This window comes from Equus przewalskii, chromosome 9 (genome assembly GCF_037783145.1).
Source record: "Equus przewalskii isolate Varuska chromosome 9, EquPr2, whole genome shotgun sequence".
NCBI classification, from domain to species: Eukaryota; Metazoa; Chordata; class Mammalia; order Perissodactyla; family Equidae; genus Equus; species Equus przewalskii.
In genome coordinates, this window is record NC_091839.1 from 18723206 (window position 1) to 18743486 (window position 20281).

The 20281-nt window shown below is 59.4% G+C and overlaps 4 protein-coding genes across 7 annotated transcripts in view; 2 read left to right on the forward strand and 2 right to left on the reverse strand.

The window, feature by feature from the left end:
- KASH5 (KASH domain containing 5) overlaps positions 1-3313 on the forward strand; it is a 27083-nt gene extending 23770 nt beyond the window's left edge. For all 3 annotated transcript variants that reach the window (XM_070633130.1, XM_070633137.1, XM_070633131.1), the window contains one exon: positions 1496-3313. In XM_070633130.1, the coding sequence (XP_070489231.1) occupies positions 1496-1619 (124 nt within the window). In that variant the 3' untranslated portion in view covers positions 1620-3313. The remainder of the gene's footprint in view (positions 1-1495) is intronic.
- Positions 2840-7693, reverse strand: PTH2 (parathyroid hormone 2). Its single transcript, XM_070633142.1, has 3 exons — positions 7512-7693; positions 3550-3674; positions 2840-3026 (listed from the first exon to the last, which is right to left on the reverse strand). The coding sequence occupies exons 1-3, from the start codon at positions 7587-7589 to the stop codon at positions 2840-2842; spliced, it is 390 nt and encodes a 129-aa protein (XP_070489243.1). The 5' UTR covers positions 7590-7693.
- Positions 6007-8653, forward strand: GFY (golgi associated olfactory signaling regulator). Its single transcript, XM_070633141.1, has 3 exons — positions 6007-7278; positions 7610-7783; positions 8274-8653. The coding sequence occupies exons 1-3, from the start codon at positions 6099-6101 to the stop codon at positions 8474-8476; spliced, it is 1557 nt and encodes a 518-aa protein (XP_070489242.1). The 5' UTR covers positions 6007-6098; the 3' UTR covers positions 8477-8653.
- A 111-nt stretch (positions 8654-8764) lies between these two features.
- Positions 8765-19289, reverse strand: SLC17A7 (solute carrier family 17 member 7). Of its 2 annotated transcripts, none has more exons than XM_070633128.1 (12): positions 19058-19289; positions 14629-14881; positions 13590-13708; positions 13184-13298; positions 13019-13106; positions 12754-12840; positions 12519-12661; positions 11701-11850; positions 11396-11528; positions 10702-10812; positions 10358-10485; positions 8765-10154 (listed from the first exon to the last, which is right to left on the reverse strand). In XM_070633128.1, the coding sequence occupies exons 1-12, from the start codon at positions 19117-19119 to the stop codon at positions 9861-9863; spliced, it is 1683 nt and encodes a 560-aa protein (XP_070489229.1). In that variant the 5' UTR covers positions 19120-19289; the 3' UTR covers positions 8765-9860. The 2 variants fall into 2 exon arrangements, with proteins under 2 accessions (XP_070489229.1, XP_070489230.1); XM_070633129.1 differs by lacking the exon at positions 19058-19289 and adding an exon at positions 16864-17547.
- Positions 19290-20281: the final 992 nt, after the last annotated feature.

The window sequence follows — 20281 nt, forward strand, 5'->3', positions numbered from 1 at the left end:
GATGTCCGCTCCAGTGCAAACGGCCCACAGGGGAGGGACCAGTGTTTCATTTATTCACTCAACAAACACTGACTGGTCATCTCTTTGCCACAGCTAGACCTTAGAAGACGGAGCTGTAGAGAAGCAGGCCCTCCAATGCCGGGCTGAGGAGTGTTGCTTTTCTCCCGAGGATGAGGGGAGCTTTGGGAGGTTTTATTGCTTGGTTTTGGTTAAGCTTTAACTGAGGTGTAACTTACACACAGATAACTGGACAAGTCTTATGTATCAGCTGGATGAATTTTTAAATATGTAAACAGCTATGAAACCAAAACCTAGGTCAAGATAGAGAACGGTGTCAGCACCTCAGAGGCTTCCCAGGAGAGTGCTGAGCAAGAGAGGAGCAGAGTCACACCTCTTTAAAGACATAGTGACAGGGGTGGCTGCTGGCTCTCTGGGAGCCCAGAAAAGGCACCTAATGCAGCCCGGGAGGTTAGAGGTTTTTTCCCAGACAAGTAGCCTCTGCATTTAGTCTTGAAAGATGGGCAAGCTTGGTTCCAGTAGGCCGTGGCCCCAGGAGGGTGTCAGGGCCAGAGGAAACAGGGTGTATGAAGACCAGGTGATGGGAAAGAGCTTCCGAGTGTGGAGAGCCAAGGGCAGCACCCTGTTGCTGGGATTTTAAAAAGACTAGAAGCCAGGCAAGGATTTGAGGCTGCAGAGTGGTGAGAAATCAGATAGACAGGTGGCGGGAGCCCGTGAAGGGTTTTGAACAGCAGCTTCAACTTTACTCCCAAGTGCCTAAGAAAGGGCTGTGAGCAGGGAAGGGGCAGAATCCACTCTGGGTGGGAGAGAGACCTGACCTGTTTCGGGGATGGATATCGGAGTGCGGCTGGAGGCAGGCGGTGGGGAGAAGGCTGGGGCCGTGGGCCAGGTGGGCCAGGTATGTGCATGGAAAGAAGGGAAGGGCGGAGAGAGGCAGAGCAGGAAGGACAGAGTGGGGGTGCTGACAGGCTGTGACAGACGATGAAGAGGGAAGGACAAGGACTTGCGTCTGACCCAGTGACTGGTAGACAGCAGAGCATTTCCCAAGATGGGGAACCCATGAGAAGGCGTGGGTTTGTGGGAACACTGAGCTCCTGTGGGATAGATGAGTGTCCGGGTTCCAAGAGGTGTCTGGAGCCCTGAGCCTTGAGCTCTCAGGCTGGCTGGGGTGTGGGGGTTAGTAGCTGTGAGTGGTGAGCAAAGCTGTGGAGGTTTTCTGGGGAGAGGGGAGGAGAGTGGGGAGGGAAGGGGTTCCGGGCACCACTTTGTGAAAAGCCTCAAACGCGAGGGAAGAGATCCAGGGAGGAAGGAGAGTATGGGAAGAGGCCAGGCCGAGACCCAGCTACCAGGCCCTCCAGCAGACAGGTCGAGGCTCCTGGCGGGCTGCTGGGGGATTGCAAGAGCCGGTGCAAGTGTCTAGAAGAGTGCCGGCGTCTAGGAACTAACTGCTCCTGACATTTGAATCCCACTTCTCCAGGACGGCGGTGGAAAGGTCTAGAGTTTGGAAGTCGCACAGATTTGGTTCCAGTTATCCTCTGTCCTTCACTAGCGCTGACAACTTGGGGAAATTACTCTTGACTGAGTCGTTTCTTTATTTGTAAAATTTGGCCAACTCTGGATGGGTTTGAGGAAGACAACTGTCCCTTCAGTATTCAGGATCCGGAAGGAGCGAAACAGGCCCACCTCCACAGCCTAAGGGCCAATGAGGGCGCGGTGCGCCTCCAGGAACTGCAAATGAGAGGGGAGCTTGCCAGTCACCAAGCGCCAGCCCCGCCCCCTGCCCGCGCGCGGAGGCGCCCAGCTCCACCCTCACCTCTAGGCCAATCAGAGCGAGGTCCGCGCGACCTGTGCCCGGGTGCGCAGTTCAGACGCCCGCCGCTGCTGGGAGGGGTTGCCATGGTCACCACTGAGGGGCCGCGCTGAACAGCTGGCGACCTCCGGGGAGAGAGGCAGCTTCTGATTGGCTACTTCCTAGCTCCCCCGGCGGCCCAGGTGTCTCCCCTCCTCCGTCCCCGCCCTCCCGGAGCCCAACGCCTGGTCCCCTCTCTCCTATTCCCCCACCCTAATCTGGAGCCCCAGTGGTCTCCCAGGAAGGCTTCGGTGAGAAAACCCTGAAGAAACTGCTGGAGGGTGCTGCGAGAGAGCGGAAACCCTTTTCTAATGAAAGCGTTTTGCTTTCATTAAGCACTGTGCTTAACGAAGCGGGGCTCTGTGCTGAAGTCTTCTGGTGTATCTGGTTTAATCCTCCTTAGACATGAGGAAAAGGAGGCTCAGAGGTTAAGAAGCCCTTCCCAATATCATACAGCTGGGTTTGGGGGAACCTGGTCTCGAGCGGCAGGTGCATCTCACACCAGAACCCCCGATCTTTCCACTGCGCCCCGAGAGAAGTCGGGAAGTGACCAGAGAGTGAAAAATGAGAGCTGGAAGAAAGTAAGAGACGGAGGCCCAAAGGAAGAAAGAAAAGGAAGACACGGAGGAATCAGAGAAAAAAAGAAAGTGGTAAAGAATGAGAGGAAGAGTTTCAGAGGCAGAAAGAATAGAGAGAGGAAACGGAGATTCCCTGAGGGCCGGGAAGCAAGGAGGGTGAGAAAAGAGAGTACAGAGACTCAGAAGGGGGACAGACATCCAGAGAAGGACAGAGACTTGGGACGTTACGGAGAACCAGAGAGAAGGACAGAGGCACAGAGTGAGAGGAAGAGACAGAGCAGATGCAGCCCCCCTCTGTTAACCCCCCACACCCGACACACACACACAGGCGGCGCAGGAAGGAGGCGCAGCCGCAGCGCACACGGGGTCTTTATTAAGGCGGCCAGGCGGGGCCTCAGGGCGCGTCCAGCACCAGCAGCTTGTGCATGTACCAGTTCAGCCAGTGGCGGCGCTCGAGGGCGGCCAGCAGCCGCGCGCGCTCCCGGAACGCCGCGTCGTCCGCCAGCGCGAGGCTCCGCCGCATCGACCGCAGCTCCAGCGGGGTGGCCGGACCCACCCAGGCCCGGCCCGGGGTGCGGAGGCTGCGGGAGACCCAGAGACGCGGTTACCGCGCGTCCAGGCCCCCCGCCCGCCGCCGCCTGTCCTCCCCGCCGTCTAACTCGAAGCCCTGTTACTGCACCGTCTGTGGAGCGGCTCGGTCTCTGTCCCCCGTCTCTCTCTTTCTCCGCGGGGGTCTCTGTCTCTCGGTTCACCAGGTTCGGAGCTCCCTGAGTACGGAGACCGAGTTTGGTGCACCTGTCCGCCCCCAGCGCTCAGCGCACGGCCTGGCGCACGCCAAGAAGTCAATAAACGTTGCTCAAGGAGCGAATCCGTTTCTGCTTCGACTCCTTTCAAGTCTCTGAACGCTTTTCTCGGAATCTTTTTGAATCTCTTTCTCCTGCTGATTTCCTGCCCATTCCCTGTCTCTCTTCCCCTCTAGTCTCTGTCCTCCTCTCTCTGGGTCTCTGTCCCTCTTTCTGAGTCTCTGTCCCCCTTTCTCCTTGGGTCTCTTCCCACCTCTCTAAGTTCCCACCCCTCCCTGGGAGTCCTGGGCGTCGCACGAACCTGAAGACCCCCGCGGGGGGCAGGGCGACTCCTGAGGCAGTGCGGATGCCCCAGGGCACGAGCAGCAGGAGGAGCAGCAGCAGCCGCACCCGGAAGCTCCTGGGCACCTGGCGGGTCTCCATCACCTGTGGGGAGACAGGGAAGAGCTCAGTAAGGCCTGCGTCCTGGCCCAGAACCCCGACCCCACCATCCACCCACCCCCGGCAGCCCGCTGGCAGAGCCCCCTACCGCGCAGTGGGCTCGGGCAGCGAGCCTGGCAGCCCCCTTATATCGCCTCCACGGCCCCCGCAGCGGGCAGTGACGCAGACCAGGGGGCCCAGAGCGCGGGGTCAGCTCCCCCCAGGCTCATTAGGAGCCGCCAGCGGTAATGAGGAGCCGGGGGCGGGGGCCCCGCCGCTGCTTTGGCGGCCACCAACTAATTGGAACCAGGAGCTGGGACCTGAGGAGAAGGGGGAGGCCGAGAGACAGACAGACAGAGAAGTGGACACGGGGGGTGTGTCAGAAGGATAAAAATAGAGACCAGCGGAGGGACCATCAGTGCAGAAGCCAGAGACAAAGAGAAAGAGAGACAGGGAAAGCAACAGAGGGGGAACTGATGAGGAGAACCAGAGACACAAGGAGATAAAGTGACCTCGAGAGGGAAGGACAAAGAGAGTAACATAGAAAAGGAAAGAGAGGAAGAAAGAAGGGAAAAGGAAGGAAGAAGGAAACTGACAAAGAGAGCCAGCTAGAGATGGAGGGATGAGAGGAAAGGCTCTGAGAAAGACAGAAGGAGACAGAGACAGCCAACCTGGACAGAGATGCCCAGAGACAAATCCAGAAAGAGAGAGTGAGAGATGGGAGGGGGAAAAGAAGAGAAGGCAACGGGATACAGCAGTGGGGGATGTGAAGGCAGGTAAAGCAAAAGGCAAAATCGAAAAGTCTTTGACTGTGAAGACCCCCCCAGCTGCCCTGTGGGTGTGTCTAAGCCTTCCTGGGTGGGGGGTGAAATTGGGGGAGTTGTGAAGATAAAGCCCAACCCCACACACAGCGGGGAGGTAGGCAAGGGTTGGGAAGTCCCAAGGGGTAGTCTGGGTGTCGGATTGGCAAGATATGGGAACCTAGACTTCCTAGTTCACCAGAGAGGAGGGGAACAGGCTCTGGGCTCCTGGGTCTTGGAGTGGAAGGGACAGGGACCAGACTCCTGGGTTCTGGGGTAGGAACAGTCTGAGGATCTGGACTTCTGGATCTGAGAGGAAGGAGCTAGGGGCTCTGACTCCTGGATCTTGAAGTAGGAGGGTACGAGGGACCTGGACTCTTGGGTTTGGGGATAGGAGAGGGCGGAGGGCCCAGAGCCGTGGTTTCAAAAGGAAGATAGCTTGGCTGGGCCACATCCCTCCACCAGGCGATCCAGTCCCTGACTCCATTCCCCACTCCAGGGACAATGTCCTTTACCTCTGTCCCTTTAAGAGCCCAAGTCTGTCGCTAGGCTTCCAGGATCCCCAGGGAGGGGGTCAGGTGCGTCACCTGCACCCTTGGGACCCAACCTCCTGCCACCCCACCCAGAGCCATTCTGCAGCATTCACCAATCTCCGCATCCAGCTCCGCTCACCTGCTGTTATCTTGGATCCCACCGAGCAGGTAAGAGACCCCAGGAACCCAAGTGACCCTGTCCCATCCAGGTGTCTGCGACCCCCACCTTCACCAGACCACAGACCTAGGCATCTCTGCCCCAGACCAGCCCCTGAGACCCTGGGATCCCAGCTCCATCCTCAATAAACAGAGAGACCTGAGTCCCGCCCCGCAGCTCTCTCCTCTGAGGAATCCAGACCCCCCAGCCCTGTCTCTGGAGGACCTAAGACTCAGAGTCCCCAACCCCCTTCTAACTCAGGACCTAACAGATCAAGACTCTCATCTCCTCTCTCCCCTGTAATGCAGCCCCCCTCCCCAAGCTTTGCTCCCTCCAAATTCTAGGCATCTGAACCCCCAGGCCTCTCCTGTCTAAAGGACCAGGAATTTAGACCGCCAGTGCCCTCCACCCTCTGGGACTCAGGAGTCTTGGGCATCAGCCCCAAACTGTTCCTTCTGAGCCTCCTCTAGTGTAAACAACTGTTGAGTCAAGGTGTACCCTGGGCCCTCGGAAAGGAAGGGATCCCGTGTCCCCTCGGAGGTCTATACCCTCCGAAATCCAAGTCGAGGAGGTCTGGGGGCTTGGAGAGGTGTCATTCTCCCAATTTTTCTGCTACCCTCTCGGGGAAACAGATAAGGAAATTAACTACGACTCCCGAGAAACCCCGCGCTTCAGTCTCGCTTAGCTACGGCGGCTACCGCCCCACAGCCTTCAGGGAGTTGCCATTCGGTTCTCTTCCTTTCCTAGGCGCCCAGCTGGGCGGGGAAGAAGTCCACCTGGGGACCAGTGGGCGAGGCCTCTGTGGGTGGGCGTGGCCTCCGCGAGCGGGGGTGGCCCTGGGAGTGGGCGTGGCCTCGCGAGGGGATGAGGGCTCCCGGGCGGCTTCCGGGTTAACCCCTTCCTTCCCGCTCGCCCGCAGCTATAGGCGTCTCCCAGAGCTATGAAATCCTTCAGCCCGATCCTCTTCCTCCTCGTCTTCCTCCTCGCCTGGCTGGGTTCCCAGGCCGCCCCTTCGGCCTCACCGCCTGCGGGCTCCAACTTCCCGGGGATGGGCCACCCCTCTGAGATTTCCCCTCACGCTTCTGAAAATTCCACCCGCGACTGGCCTAACCCAGAGTCCCCTGAGAGTGCTTATCCTGAGCCCTCCAAGATGCCTCATGCAGTTTCCCCAGAACCTTCCCCCCTTAACTTCACTGAGACCCCCAACCCTGACCTCCAGGAAACCCCAGATCCAGAGTCTCCTGAGACCCCCAAACCCAACTCACTCAACACCTCAATATCAGAATCCCTGGAGACCCCCAACATGAACTCCTCCAATACGACACATCTAGAACCTTCTGAGACCCCCAAACCTGACTCGACTGAAGTTCCACACGCAGAATCCCCTGAGACCCCCGAACCTAACCCCTCCAGAACTTCACACCCAGCATCTCCTGAGACCCCAGACACTGAGCCCACCCAAACTGCACCCCAAGAATCCCCAGAGAGTCCAAAACTTAACTCCACTGAAATGTCACGTGCAGAAGCCCCTGAGACCCCGGATCCTCACCCCAGCAAGACCCTTGACCCCAAATTTCCAGAAACTCATGACCCTGACACCACTGAGACCCCGAACTCTGAATTCCTCCAGACCCTCCATCCTGACCCTACCGAAGCCCCTCGCCCAGAATCCCCTGTAACCCATAACCCCAGCCCTACTGAGATTCCCCAAACAGAATCCCCCACAACTCCCTACCAAGGTGCCACAGAGATCCCTACGACCTCTGACCCTGAGCTCTCCCTTAGTCTTCACCCAGAAACACCTGCACCCTTCAAGGAGGAAGCTACGGCCCTAAATGAGCTGCCCCTGAATCCCAAGCCGGAAACCCTTGCAGCCACCCAGCCGGGCTCCCTTAAATCGCCCACCTCAGATTCTCCTGGGACCGTTGAGCTGAAGGCCCCCCAGAATTTTAGCTCTAAAGGGCCCAATGTCCCTCCTCCCTCAGCCCGGATTGCGGGCCCCCCTGCTCCTCCAGGGCCCCCCAGTCAGTCGGCCCCGGCCACTCCGCGGGCCCCCCAGCGGCGCAGCCGAGGTGAGAGAGTCAACACTATCATCGTGGTGGAACGAGTGCAGGAGACCGGTGAGGGGCTAGGACGGGACTCCTGGGTCTGAGGGAGGAGGGGCCTGGGAGTCTGGACTCCCGGGGTCGGAAGGAGGAGGGAGCTGTGGGCCGGGATCCAGAGTCTGAGAGGGGAGGAAGAGGCTAAGGGCTCAGACTCCCAAGTCTGATGGCTGATGCTGTTGGGTCTGAGGGAGGAGGGGCTGGGGGCTGGACTCCCGGGTCTGAGGGAGGAGGGGCTGGGGGCCGGATACCTGGGTCTGAAGGAGGAGGGTCTGGGGGCCTGAACTCCTGGGTCTGAGGGAGGAGGGGCCGGGAGTTCGATTGCTCATTCCCTGGCTCCTTCCTTAAGGCGTGACCCTGGTGGGACGTCCCCGGGGTGTGGCGGGCGGGGCCCTGTGTCTCTTCCTCGCTGGAACCGGGCTGCTGATCGGCATTTTCCTGCTGCTGTGGTGTCTCTACCGCCGGGCGGCTCGACACAGGCCCTTCGCACACCACCGGCTTCCGAACGACGGAGATGAACCGGGTGAGCGACCCTTACATTGACCGGCCCTTGAATACCTGCACGTTTCCGTAACCTGGGTTCTCCTGGCATTTGAGGGCGCCCTGCCAGAAAGTACAGGTCTCCCATGTAAGGTCAATAGAAGCCCTGACCCCTCCATGGGCAGGTCCTGCCCCCTAAGTCTCTGAAATTTCGCACACACACGTCCAGCCCTGCGCCCAGCCCAGCAGAGACTAGCGGCAGGATCCGAGCCACCGGTCTCTACAAGCCCCGCCCCTTCCCCTAATAGAGGGCGGCCCGAGCCCTTTAGGCCCCGCCCCTACGCTGCAGGCCCCGCCCCTGCCGCAGGACGCCACGCCCCCTTGTCTATTAAGAGACCTCATCCTTTAATTCGGAAACCCAGCTCCAAGGGTGGTCGGAATTCTCTCCCCCGCCTCCCCATCGGTCAGCGGCGCAGCAGAGGAGACAGGCCCCCTATCAGCCTGGGGATGACCACGCTCCTTTGCTCCCGCAGTTATGCATTTGGACACCCCGAAGGACCCAGCCTATGACCTCTACTTTTATGCCCCGGACGCTTGGGTCCCTTCACACATCGCCACCAAGCAGCCGCCGCCCACCCCCCCGCTGCCGCCCAAGCTGCCCCCGCCGCCCCGCGGGGGTCGCCCCCAGCCCCTGGAGCCGCTCTCCCCCGCCACGCTCCCCAACAACTTCGTCTGAGCCCCGCTCGGTCCCTCCAGACCAGCAGGATCCCCAGGCCGAGGAAGGCCCCAGAGGTCCTGTCCTCCCGGCACGCTTTGCTACATAGTGGTCCTCTCGGTCCAGCACACAGAGATGCTTTCGCTCTGACCAGAGAACGCAGCCTGAGGCCGAATAAATCACGTGTCCCCACGCCTAGACACCTCCTCTGCCTGAGTCCTGGGGGAGGAGGGGCTGGGACTCTGGGACTGAGGGAGGAGGGGCTGGGGGCCAGGACTCCTGTGACTTCCACGACCAATGACGACTACGTACACCAAAGCATTTTATTGGGCGTGAGGGAGGGCAGGATTTACGGTCACAGAGACAGAGACACAAAGACACAACCCTGCCCGGGGAAAAACACCCCTCTCCCCCAGCCCCTTCCCTTTCCTGTGACTTCCCCTATATACGTTCCCCAAATTCTAAGCCGAAATAGGGGAGTCTGAGAGGAGAAGGATCCCAGATTTTGAGTCATTTAACCCCTGAGGGACACCACAAATGGCCACTGAGAAAACGAGGGTAGTTTGAAACCACCCAGGAGAATAAAGTGCAAGGAATTGTGGGGAAGAGGGGCATCTTGAAACCACCACGGGGAAGTTCGATGGTGGTGGCTTCAAACCGTTGAGTTGCTAGACTTGAGCAGCCACTATTCAGACCTGAAAACCGTGTCGGAAAAAGTGCATGGGGGTGGAGAGGCGTATCGTTAAACCCGCCGTTTTGGTTATTTCCCTAGACTTTGCGCTAAGCCAGGGAGAAGGTTTTGGGGAGTTTGGTGCTTCAGCAGAATCTGCTGGTGGAGAGAGGGACGAAAGGGGGAGGGGGGACTTGAAACCGCCATTTTCCCTCAGAAACGCTGGTGAGAATCAATCCTTAGAATGGCGGGGACGGGTGATTGGTTAAACCAATCTGGCAAATGCAGAATAGAGTTGGGAGATTTGAAAGTTCTAGAGGAAGACCTTGAATTTTTCTGAAAGGAGAGGGGGGCTGACTGATCTCAGGGCTTAGCCCGAGAGTCCGTGGGGTTAAAGGAGAGGGAGGAGGTGCCCCAAAACCACACGAGAGAGTACGAGATTGGACTGTCCACTCAAATAAAGCCCTGAAAGGAGAGATTTGAAACCACTGAGGCAGAACAAGAAAGGAACCTTTAGGGGAATTTGGGTATTCTTGAAACTGCCAGTCTGCAGCTTTGCTACCCCTGAGAGGCAATTGGGAAGGGAAGAGGACGTGACAGCACTGGGAACCAGGGAGAGTGCTTCGTAGGCCTGAGGCAGGACAGAGAGGACTGGGGTTCCTAGACACTGTCACTCAAGCCAGAGATGTGTGGAATGGAGGTCCTGGAAACTGCCATCCAGTGGGAGGCACATGGTCAGTAGTCCCGGACAGGGGGTGGGGGTCTTGGGGGCTGAACTGTGCTGTGTGTGGCCCCGTATGAGGGAGGGGGAGCAGGGGGCGCCCCGGGGGGCTCAGCCTCATCCTCCATGTCGCTTTCGTCACTGCCAGCCAGCTGGTCATGGCCAACAAAGCCACACTTCTCTTCGCTCATCTCCTCAGGCTCCGCCCACGGCTGCTTCTCTCCGGAAGCAAAGACCCCGTAGAAGATGACACCCCCATAGTGCACCAGGGAGGCAATGAGGAACACGTACTGCCACTCCTCCCGAGTCTGTGAGGGGACAATAGGGAATTGGGGTCAGAGGACAGAGAAACAGGGGGTGGAGAGAGACCCTGAAAGGGGGAGGGGAGGCCCGGAGAAAGGAAGACGGAGATAGACAGAAAGGCTGAAGGTGACCCAGAGAGGCAGGGGTGGAGCCCACGGAGGGTGACACAAAATTTGGAGCGCGAGCGGGTCAGGAGCGGTGCACAGACCTTGTGCTTTGTCATGGCGCCCACGATGATGGGGCACACCATGCCCGACAACGTGCCCACACCGTTGGAGATGCCCATGAGGATGCTGGCATAGCGCGGGGCGATGTCCAGGTGGTTCACGTTGAACCCTGGCGAGGCCAGCCAGGAGGCGTCACACCCGAGTCTCACTCAAGCGACTCCCACTGGGCCGCCCTCCCCCATCCCTCTTCCCATTCCCCTCCCCCCTCCTTCCCGCTGCCCTTTCTAGTCCACCTTTTTCGAGGCTGGGAGGTCCCCTTCCTGAGCCAGGAAGTTCCCCACAGAGCTGACCAGGATCCCCCAAGCTCCAGATCTGCGGTTCTCACCAGAGATGGCGAAGCCGCTGAAGCCCACGGCGAGGACCAGGAAGGAGATGGCCACACCCTTGGAGTGCGAGTAGCCGACCACCAGCAGCAGCGTGGCCTCCATGCCGAAGCCTATGGAGGGCCGCCTCATCTGAGCGCTGGCCAAAGCGGTTCCCTCCAGACAGGTTCCCACCCCGGCCCGCCTCCATCCGGCCCGGTCTGGCCACCTCCACGCCTGGCCCTTGACCACGCGCACAGGCTCCACCGCCCCATGTCCCCACTCCCTGACTAGGCCTCGCCCTGAATAGGCAGGGTCCAAGCACCACCTGTGCACCCTCACTCTTTCCCTCTCTCTCCCAGCTCGTTAGGCAGCACACCGCCCAGACCAGTGTCTCCAGGTCCCCCCACTCATAGCCCCTTTTCAACACCTAGTTCCTGTCCTCCTCCGCCCCGTCCAGTGTAGACCCGACCCTTCCAGATCCAACTGGGTCCCACCTCTGCGCCACCTGGATAGTCACACCCCCCTTGCCCTTCCATGCCGCGGCCTCTGAGACTGGCCGCCTGGGATTAGGTTGCATCCAGGTCCGGCCTCATCCTGGCCCCGCCTTTTTTGGACACGCCCTCTGACTCCGCCCCCATCCTCCCACGGCCCCGCCCCACCGAGCGCTGCCAGCCCGGGTGGTCCTGGACCCGGCCCAGGCCCCGCCCCACTCACCCCCACAGTTCATCAACTTGCGCACGTTGGTGGTGGACATGATGCGACGGCTTCTCAGGAAGTCCGCGATCTGGCCGCCGATGGGCACGATGATGGTCATGACCAGGTGGGGCAACGCTGACACCAGGCCCACCTGCGCCACCGAGCGTTCAGGGCAGGGGCTCAGGGGCCGCCGGCCGGACTCTCCGCCCGATTCATGCACCATGGGCTCCTCCCCGTCCCTCGTTCCAACCCATTGGGATCCAGGCGCCGCTCCTTCCCCCTCACCTCGACTGCACCCCCTGCCCTCCCCTCCTGGGCCCAACCTTGCTGATCTCGAAGCCGAACACTTCTTCGAAGTAGGCAGGCTGGGAGATAAGGAGCAGGTAGAACGTCCAGCTGCGGCAGAAGTTGGCCACGATGATGGCATAGACTGGCATGGACGTGAAGAAGCGCCGCCAGGGTGTGTTAAACTTCTGCGGGGGGCGAGAGGAGGGGCCGCTAAGACAGAGACCAGGGCTGGGCGCTCTCTGTGTCCCCTCAGAGACCCCACTATAGTCCCGCAGAGACCTAGGTTTCCCGACCTCACTAAAACCTCCAGGGACCCAGGGGCGCCGGCTCGACCATGTCTCTGTGGGGACTCTGGCATCCCAGGCTCACGGTGACACCTCGGGGATGCAGGCGTCCCGACTCAACCGTGGTCCCTCAGGTTTGCAAGTGTCCGGACCCCACGATGACCCTCAAAGGCCCGTAAATGTGGGCCCAGGAGTCATTTTCCACTCAATGACGTCCCCTAGTTCTAGCCTCACCCACCCCAAGGTCTAAGCAAAACCGCCACATTCTAATCCAGCCTCTGCTGGTTTAACCCCGCCCCATCAGTGGTTCCGGTTCCGCCCACCTCGCGACCTGGCCCTGCCCTCAGCACCTGCCGATCCTAAAGTCTGGTCCTCCGCACGCTTTAACTCCGCCTCCTAGGTTCTGGCCCCGCCCCCTTTGCGTTCCCATCAGGTCCCCTCTAACAGGCTCCCCGAACCCAACACGGTCTACACGCTGTGCGTGTTCGAAGTCCCCTTTTCTCCTGCCTCCCCGCCTGGGTATCCCTCCTCGCCCCGCCGCGCCCCGCCCCGCAGCCTTGGGCCCGGACCGTGACCGGGTTCATGAGCTTGGCGCTCTCGCCGATGGCGTCCTCGATGTACTTGCGCTCCTCCTCCGAAATGCTGGGGTGCAGCGCCGGGGACTCATACGAGACGAGCAGCCAGAACAGGTACCAGAAGATCCCGAAGCTGCCTGGGAGGGGTCAGGAGGGGGATGGAAGCGAGGTGACCACCGGCCTCGCTCCGCCCCGGCGCCACCCGGACCCAGGCGTCTGGGTCCCTCACCGTAGACGTAGAAGACGGAGCTCCATCCTGAGTATTGCACCAGGACCCCGGCGAGAGGCATCGCCACCACCGCCCCAGCATAGGAACCTAAGGGGGAGAATGCGGGATGGAGAAAGGGTCCATCTTCCCTCAGATCCAGGAGTGCAGATACAAGTTCTGGGATACGTGTGCAGGCCACAGCTCCTCCTCCCTCGGACCCAGGAATCCAGGCCACAGCCCCTCCTCCCTCAGACCCTCAAGTCTGGATCCCCAGCCCCTTCCTCACCGCAAAAGGCCGTTGTCGCCAGGCGACTCCGCTCTAAGGGCGGGGCCCATTTGCTCCAGATCCCGTGGCAGGCGGGGTACGTGACCCCCTAGGGAGGAGAAAACCAAGGTCAACAAGAGAGGCAGAGTCAGAACGGGACTGGGTCATAAGGGGGCGAGGCTTTACCTCTACCAACCCCTGCAGGATCCTCACGAAGATGACACAGCCGTAGTGGACGCGGGCAGCCGAGGGGATCAGCATGTTTAGAGTGGATGTAGCCACAATAGCAAAGCCGAAAACCCTAATGGGAAGAGTCCGTGGTCGGAGGAAAGGGTCCAGCTATCCCGCCATGCCTTGGATTCTGCTTTTCCGCCCACAGCAGGCCAGGCCTTGCACTCCCCAGAGCCCCGGGCCCCACCTTCTCTGTGACTTCCACCCGCCCCAATCACAAGCCCCGCCTTTCCCTAAGACCCCGCCCCCGAACCCAGGTTCCTCCCATTGTCCCAGAGTCAGGCCCCAAATGCGAGGCCACATCTTCTAACCCCACTCACACAACTGTAGTTCCCCCCATCTCGAGACCCCATCGTTGTACCTGTTGGCTGCGAATTTTTGGCAGATAAATCCTCCGGGAATCTGGGTGACAATGTAGCCCCAGAAAAAGGAGCCATGGATGAGGCCGACAGTCTCTGGATCCCAGTTGAACTGAGCTTTCTGTGGACCAAAAGGCACATGGAACCAGGCGCCGTGCCCCAGGCTCGGCCCTTCCACCAATCAGCACCCACAGACTTAGTCCCTCGGCCAATCAGAAACAAGGATGCCCTCTCGCGCCCAAACACCCTCCAATCAGAGCTCAAGCCATCCCTCCAGCTCTGCTCCTCCACGTTGCTAGGGCAGCACTACCTTAGCAACGGGGCCTGATGCTGCCTAGAAGCCTCGATCTTCCTGCTTCCCTGCCTCAGTGTCCCTTCTCTGAATGCCTGGTGGCCCATATATGAGAGTGCGGACTCTTTCTCCACTTCTAACCAACTCACGAACTATTTTCAGAGTGACCTCGATGGTGTCTAGGCAAGCACAAGAAGTAGCCAAAAGAGCAGGCCTGATTGGAAGGGAGCAAGGGACAGGGTTGTCTACAGCCCAGATCAGGAATTATTCCTGAGGCAGGGGCTCCATACTGAAATTAAAATAGGGAGAAAGTCTGAGGCGAGGTGGGGCTTTGGGCAACGGCCAGAGAAAACGAAGCGGGAATTAGCAGCGGCAACTTTAGGAAAGCCACGATCGAAATTCAGGATGGAGCTTGAGATGAGACTGGGATTAAGCAGGCGTGACATTGGGACAGGCGCGGAGCGCAGGCGGAGCAAAGTTGCTAAGGAGGCCCAAAATGGAACAGGGGCAACATATAGGGAACCTAATGCTGGGCCAGAGTCTGCATTTTGAAGTCAGGGACTTGAAATAAATAGGGGCGGGGCTTATGTAGACAGGGGCGGGGCTTAGAGCTGAGAGGGCGGCACAGATGGGCGGGGCTACTCTGGCAGTTGTTTGGAAGGGGCGTGGCCTAGTCGAGTGCGACAGCATCTGGAGCGCGGGCAGGGCTGGCAGGGGCGGGCTGTGCCAGGGCTTCAGCCCGGAGCTACCTGCACCACCACGTGGCCCCCGCGGTGGGTCGTGCTGTTGTTGACCATAGAGACGATGGCCACGCCCAGGTTGCAGCGGATGCCAAAGCTGATGCAGAAGCCCAGACCGCTCATGATGGCAATAATGTAGCGGCGAGGGAGGCCGAAGCAGGTGCAGTCCACGATGGGCGGATCCCGGGTCTGCGTGGTCACTGGGCGCCCATCAGCACTCAGCTCCAGCGTCTCCGCACCTTCCTGCCGCTTCTCCAGAAGGCTGCGGGGTGGGAAGTCAAAGACTCGGACGTCCAGACCCCCAGCTCCCTCCTCCCCATGACACAGGAGTCCAGGGAAAACCTCCTGCTTGAAAAAGACCCGAGATTCTAAGCCCGCACTCCCTCTTTCCCCAGGAGTCCAGCCCCTAACTCGCCTGTCCCCCCAGGACCCATGAATCTGGACCCCAGGTCTCCATCTCTCTCACACCCAGAATCCACGCCCCAGCCCCTTCCTCCCTCAGACTCAGGTGGGGAGGTCCTCAGCTCCCTTCTCCCCCAGCCTTCTCATCTCTTGACTCAGGAGTTTTAGACCCCAGACTACCCTTTGCCATCCTTGAGCCTACATCCCCAGCCCCCAGCCCAAAGCCCAGAGACTCTCTCCAGCCCCCTCTCCTAGATCTGAGTCTATTTGAGGAAGCAAAAGGCGCTAAGGAGATGCTTCAGCGAAGGTGTCAAAAGAACAGATGCTTCTCAGCCATGTCTGCTATATATACCGGCCCCCTCCTCCCCTGCGCCCTGTGGCATGCCCTTTCCTGCTTCCAGGCCCCAGGTGTGGGGCTAACATACAGCTGACTCCGTTCAGCCACCCAAAGCCCATTCCCAGTGACTTGGGTGTGCGGAGACGTCCTGGGCCCTGGAATCCAGCAGCCCAGCCGGACATCCCTGGGGAACCTTGAGTTCAGGCTGTCAGCCTAGGGGGTAGGGAGGGGGAGTGGCGGGTGGTGTCCTGGCAAGGGACAGATGGCCCTGGTGGGGGATTGGCTCAGTCCCCAGTGTGGCTCTCGCCCCCGCCTGTTCTGGATCCAGGATTGAGTCTGTGATGACAGAGAGGGTACATGGAGAGCCACCTCAAACCCAGAGAGAGGCTGCAGGGAGAGAGAGGGAGGTGCCCTGAGACAGTGTGGAAAGACCCCAAAGGAGGAGGACAGAGATGGGGAGTGGGCAGGCTGAGAAAGAGGGTCAGAGACACAGAAGGAGGGAGAGAGATCCAGATAGAAGGGGACAGAGACCCAGAGAGGGGGAGAGAATTAGACAGAGGCAGAGACACGGAGAGAAGGGGGAAACAGGACAGAGACCCTGAGAAGGAGGGGCAGGGAAGGAAAGAACAGAGACAGAGAGGGAGGGGGACAGAGATCCAGAGACAGGTGGGAACAGAAACCCAGAAGAGAAGACACAGATGCAGAGACCCAGAGCCTTAAGAGAAAGATGGGGAGACAAGGAGACTGAGGGGAGACAGGCTGGGGACGTGACTCGTGAGGTGCAGCCCCTCTCTGCGGCGGGGACTCAGCCAGGGGATCGGGCTGGATCCCAGGAAGGGGCTAGAACAGATGGAGGCGAGGGAGACTGGGACGGGGGAGGGAAGAACAGCCAGACGGTCTAGGGGGAGGCGGGTGGAAGAGAAGAGAGAGCACAGTCACCCCTCCCCATCCTAGAACTTAAGGAGGTTGGGGGGGCGGTGATTAAGAACTGGGTGGGGGGAGGAGGAAACGGGGGCAATGAACAGAACTGAGGGGGACAAGGAAAGAGACCCTGAGAGAGGGGAGCCAGAGAGCCAGAGAGGGGAAATGGAAGCCCCCAGAATGAAGCCCGGGGTGGTGGGATGGCTTCTTCCCATCAGAATGTGACAGCCAATGAGATTAGACCTTGACCCAGGTTGATATCAGATGCTATTTGACACTGAAACTCAAGATGTGATTGCAGCCCCTGAAATTTGATATTCATTGTTAATATCAAGAGATGTCAGATCTCTGGCCAAGGCTTTCTAAACTGGGGGGGGGGGGGGGGGGGGACACGGATCTCAGTCTTCCACATCTATCAAATGGGCGCAAGTGTAGAATGGAAGGTTAGGAGGGGGGCGCTTCAAGGGAACGCCAGTTATTTCAGGACAAGAGATCGAGGGAGGCAGAGGTGAAGGTGGCCTCAATGCTTTGCAGAGAACAAGAACAGAGAGGGGGAGCCTGGATGCAGATTCCCCCCCACATACCCTTGTCTCCCCTTCCTGGGTGCCCGCGACTCAGATCTGAGGACTTGGTGATGAGCCAGTTAACCGAAATGAAGACGTCGTCTCAATCTCCCTCTCTCTGGGTCTCTGTCTCTGCTTCTCTCAGGTTCTCCGTCCCCTTACGTCCTTTTGGTTCTCTCTTATCTTCCCATTGTACAGCTAAGGAAACTGAGGCTCAGAAAGCGGAAGTAGCACGTCCAAGGTCACACACAGGAGTAGTGAGGGGGCCTGATCATTTCCTGGCCCCCAGCATCGCCCCATCCAAGGCTGGGCTCTCAGAAAGGATGCCCGTGGGCTCCTGTCTCTCCCGCATTCCCTTTCCCAAGTCGCCCTGGGCTACCATCTGTTTCCTGGTCTGGGTGTTCTCCACCCACTCCAGCATCATTCATCTTGAGGGAACTCTGCAGCCTCCCTTCCAGGCTTGAGAGGGAGTGGCCTGAGTTCGAATGATGACACTTGTCCTCCTCCAGTGATTTCTCCCCCTTCTCGAACTGAGCCTCAGTTTCCCCAGCTTGGACTAGAGGATTCAAAGGAATCAGGGTGTTGTGTCTAATACAGGGCATTCCTCTCTCTCTCTAACCATCCAGTTGAACCCCAGCATTCAGATGCAAATGCCCTTCTCGGCTCAAACTCCCTGATGACTGTCCTGGGGGAGCTCCGAGCTCTGGGTCTGTGGGGCCCAGGTGGCAGCTCAGAGAGGTGACAGTAAGGCGGAGACAGACTGAGAGAAACCCAGACACAGATGAGAAGCTGGGAAGCAGAGACTGAGGGAGGGGGCCTGAGAAACACAACCCTCCCGCCACCATCCCCCCTCCCAGCCCCCTCCCTCAGCACATCTCTCTGGCTCTCCTGACTTCGCACTGATGTATTTTGAGAAACTCGTGAAAGGAGGCGAGAAAAAGGGTGGGGAGGGGCTGGAAGAATCGGAGAAGAAGGGGTGAGGTTATCTCAGCTCCCCTACCCCATCTCCATCGCTGCGCCATCCTCCTGCCCCCTCCCTTCTGTCCAGCTTTATTCCCATCTCTCATGTTACTAGAAGGTGGGGTAACTTCGGAGCTAAGAGGGGGTCTGCAGCAAGCAGGACTAGTGTTAGACTTAGAGAAGGACTCTCATGGCCTAGTGAGATGGGCTGAGGGTCAACTAAAGATGGGGTCAGGATTGCGGGCCAAGCGGACAGGGTCTGAGGGAATGGCGGCGGGGGCACGGTACTGATGAGGCCATTGCCTCCCGCGCTGTGGCCAGATATTTTTAGGCTTCTCTGCAGCTGAGTAATTTCTCTGACTTGGAGCCAGGGCTGGGGTTGGGGGTGAGAGACTGGGGGAAGGTGTCCAGATTGCCCCGGGGACACGCAGGTCACTGGGGTCATCTCTCTGGCTGGGAGGAAGTCCCTCTTAGCTCTAGCCTACATCCTTTGGGTAGTCGGCCCTACCCCAGAAGCCTGCACCTCCTTTCTCCCCCAGAGATCCAGGTCCCCTGGCTTCTTCCTCCCAGCTTAACTCTCCTCAAGGACAAGGACCAATGGGCCCCAATCCGCTTTAGCTTCAGATTAAACTCTCTGAGAGACGGAAACTGAGAAAGGCGCAGAGATGGAGAGACCCGGGCTGGGGGGATAAAAGCCTAGAGATAGAGGGACAGAGACCCAAAAGAAGAGGGTCAGAGACCCAGAGAGGGGAGACAGACACCCGGCGGGGGGACGCAAGCTGGAGGGGCGGGGGGGAAGGACACAGACCCAGAAAGAGGGATTGATAGAGATCTAGAGTGAGCAATGGCCAGAGACTCCGAGAGAGGGGGACAGAGACTCAGAGATAAAGAGAATAGAGACCCAGAGAGAGGGGGACAGAGATGCAGAGACAGAGAGAAGATAGGTAAACAGAGACCCAGAAGTGGGGGAAGCGTCAGAGACCCAAAAGGTGGGGGATATACAGTCCCAGAGAAAAGGGCAGCGCCTGGGGTGGGGTGGGGCGCAGAAAAATGAAGGAGAAGATGCATGAGACAAGACCACAGGACCAGAGAGAGGGGCGCCGTCGGCGACAGAGGGAGAAAACGGGAAAGATGGGTGGACCCCCCCCCATCCAAGGGTATCACCCGTCCAGCTGTCCGTCTGCACCCAAGTGGGAATGAGCATCTTCCTCAGACCCTCGCTCTCTTCCCCGCCCAGGACCCCCACCACGCTCACCGGTGCAGCCTCCCGAGGGCGCGACCCGCTAGCTTCCGAAACTCCTCCTGGCGGAACTCCATGGTGGCTGCCCCTGCTGCCGGTACCCCCCGCTGATCCCCCCGCCCGCGGGCCCGGGCGGCCGCGTCCGGGTCCCCGGGGTCTGCCCCGGCCCGGCCGGCCCCGCAGCTCCGCTCGGGGGGAAGGAGCCTGCGAGTGCTGGCTGCAGGGGGGCTGCCACTGCACTCGGCGTCTGGGGCGGGGCGGGGAAAGGCCCCGCCCATCCCTGCTAGACCCCGCCCCTCGCATTCTAGTCCCGCCCCCCTCCCGCAGCCCTTTATCTCTATTCTGTCCCCGCCCAAGACCACGCCTCTGGCTTCTGAACTGAAGTCTTGCGGGAGTTACTCGCCCCTGTGCCACGCCCCCCTCCCCACCCGTCCAGCGCCTTCTATCCTAGATTTTCTCTCCTCCTGAGTTCTCTTCCCCAACTGAGATTTGTCCCCCTCACTTCAGTTTCCCCTAAATTCGTCCCCGCATTTTCGTCCTCTGTGCTTCCATCTTCCTCTGAGTTTCCTTCTGCGTTTCCTCCTCCCAGTCCCATCCCTCCGAATTTCTGGGCCCTCCAGTTCTACCTCCCGCCCCCCGAGTTCCATCCCCAACCCGCGTCATCCCCAGATCCAGCTCTCTCATTCAGAGGGTACTTTTCTCATTCAGAGAATTCTTTCCCCCGGAAATCCCAACCCCCACTTCGATGCACCCATTGTCCCCTCGAGTTCTTCCCTCATCCAGTTTCCTCCCTCTTAACTTCCATCCACCTGTGTCCGCCTTTCCCCTTTGGAATCCCACGTCCCTCCAGGTCTACTCCCCCTCTGGGCGCATCCCCCTCCCAGTCCCTTCGCCCCGATTTCCTTCCCTTCTGAGTTCCACCCCTACAGTTATATTCCGCGCCCCCCAGTTACAGGTCATAATTGCCTTCCCACCCTGGGATCTATCCTGCCCTTTGAGTCCTGTCTCCAACCCCTTTGAGTTGTTTCCCCGCTCCCTTGGATATTTCTCCACCCCCTGAGTTCTGTCCTCGCTCTCAGAGTTCTATCTCCTTCTCTGGGATCTGTCCCTGCTGATTTTCGCCCTCACCCCCTGGAATCTGTCCGTCTGAATTCTGTCCTCACCCATTGGGTTCTCTCCCCACCGGCTGAGTCCTGTCCCCTCCCGCTGAGATTTGTCCCCGCCCACCTCCTGGATCTG

Bases quoted from the DNA above. Each gene is read 5' to 3' on its own strand.
- GFY (XM_070633141.1), top strand. From the start codon at position 6,099: ATGAAATCCTTCAGCCCGATCCTCTTCCTCCTCGTCTTCCTCCTCGCC. The intron at 7,279-7,609 runs GTGAGGGGCTAG...TCCTTCCTTAAG, and splicing joins GGAACGAGTGCAGGAGACCG to GCGTGACCCTGGTGGGACGT. The intron at 7,784-8,273 runs GTGAGCGACCCT...TTGCTCCCGCAG, and splicing joins GAACGACGGAGATGAACCGG to TTATGCATTTGGACACCCCG.
- PTH2 (XM_070633142.1), bottom strand. From the start codon at position 7,589: ATGAGCAATCGAACTCCCGGCCCCTCCTCCCTCAGACCCAGGAGTTCA. The intron at 3,675-7,511 runs GTATCCGGCCCC...GTCTCCCCACAG, and splicing joins CCCTCCTCCTTCAGACCCAG to GTGATGGAGACCCGCCAGGT. The intron at 3,027-3,549 runs GTTCGTGCGACG...GGTCTCCCGCAG, and splicing joins CCCCCCGCGGGGGTCTTCAG to CCTCCGCACCCCGGGCCGGG.
- SLC17A7 (XM_070633128.1), bottom strand. From the start codon at position 19,119: ATGGAGTTCCGCCAGGAGGAGTTTCGGAAGCTAGCGGGTCGCGCCCTC. The intron at 12,662-12,753 runs GTGAGGGACCCA...GACCCCTCCCAG, and splicing joins CTCCGTCTTCTACGTCTACG to GCAGCTTCGGGATCTTCTGG. The intron at 10,155-10,357 runs GTCTGTGCACCG...GTCCCCTCACAG, and splicing joins GCGCCATGACAAAGCACAAG to ACTCGGGAGGAGTGGCAGTA.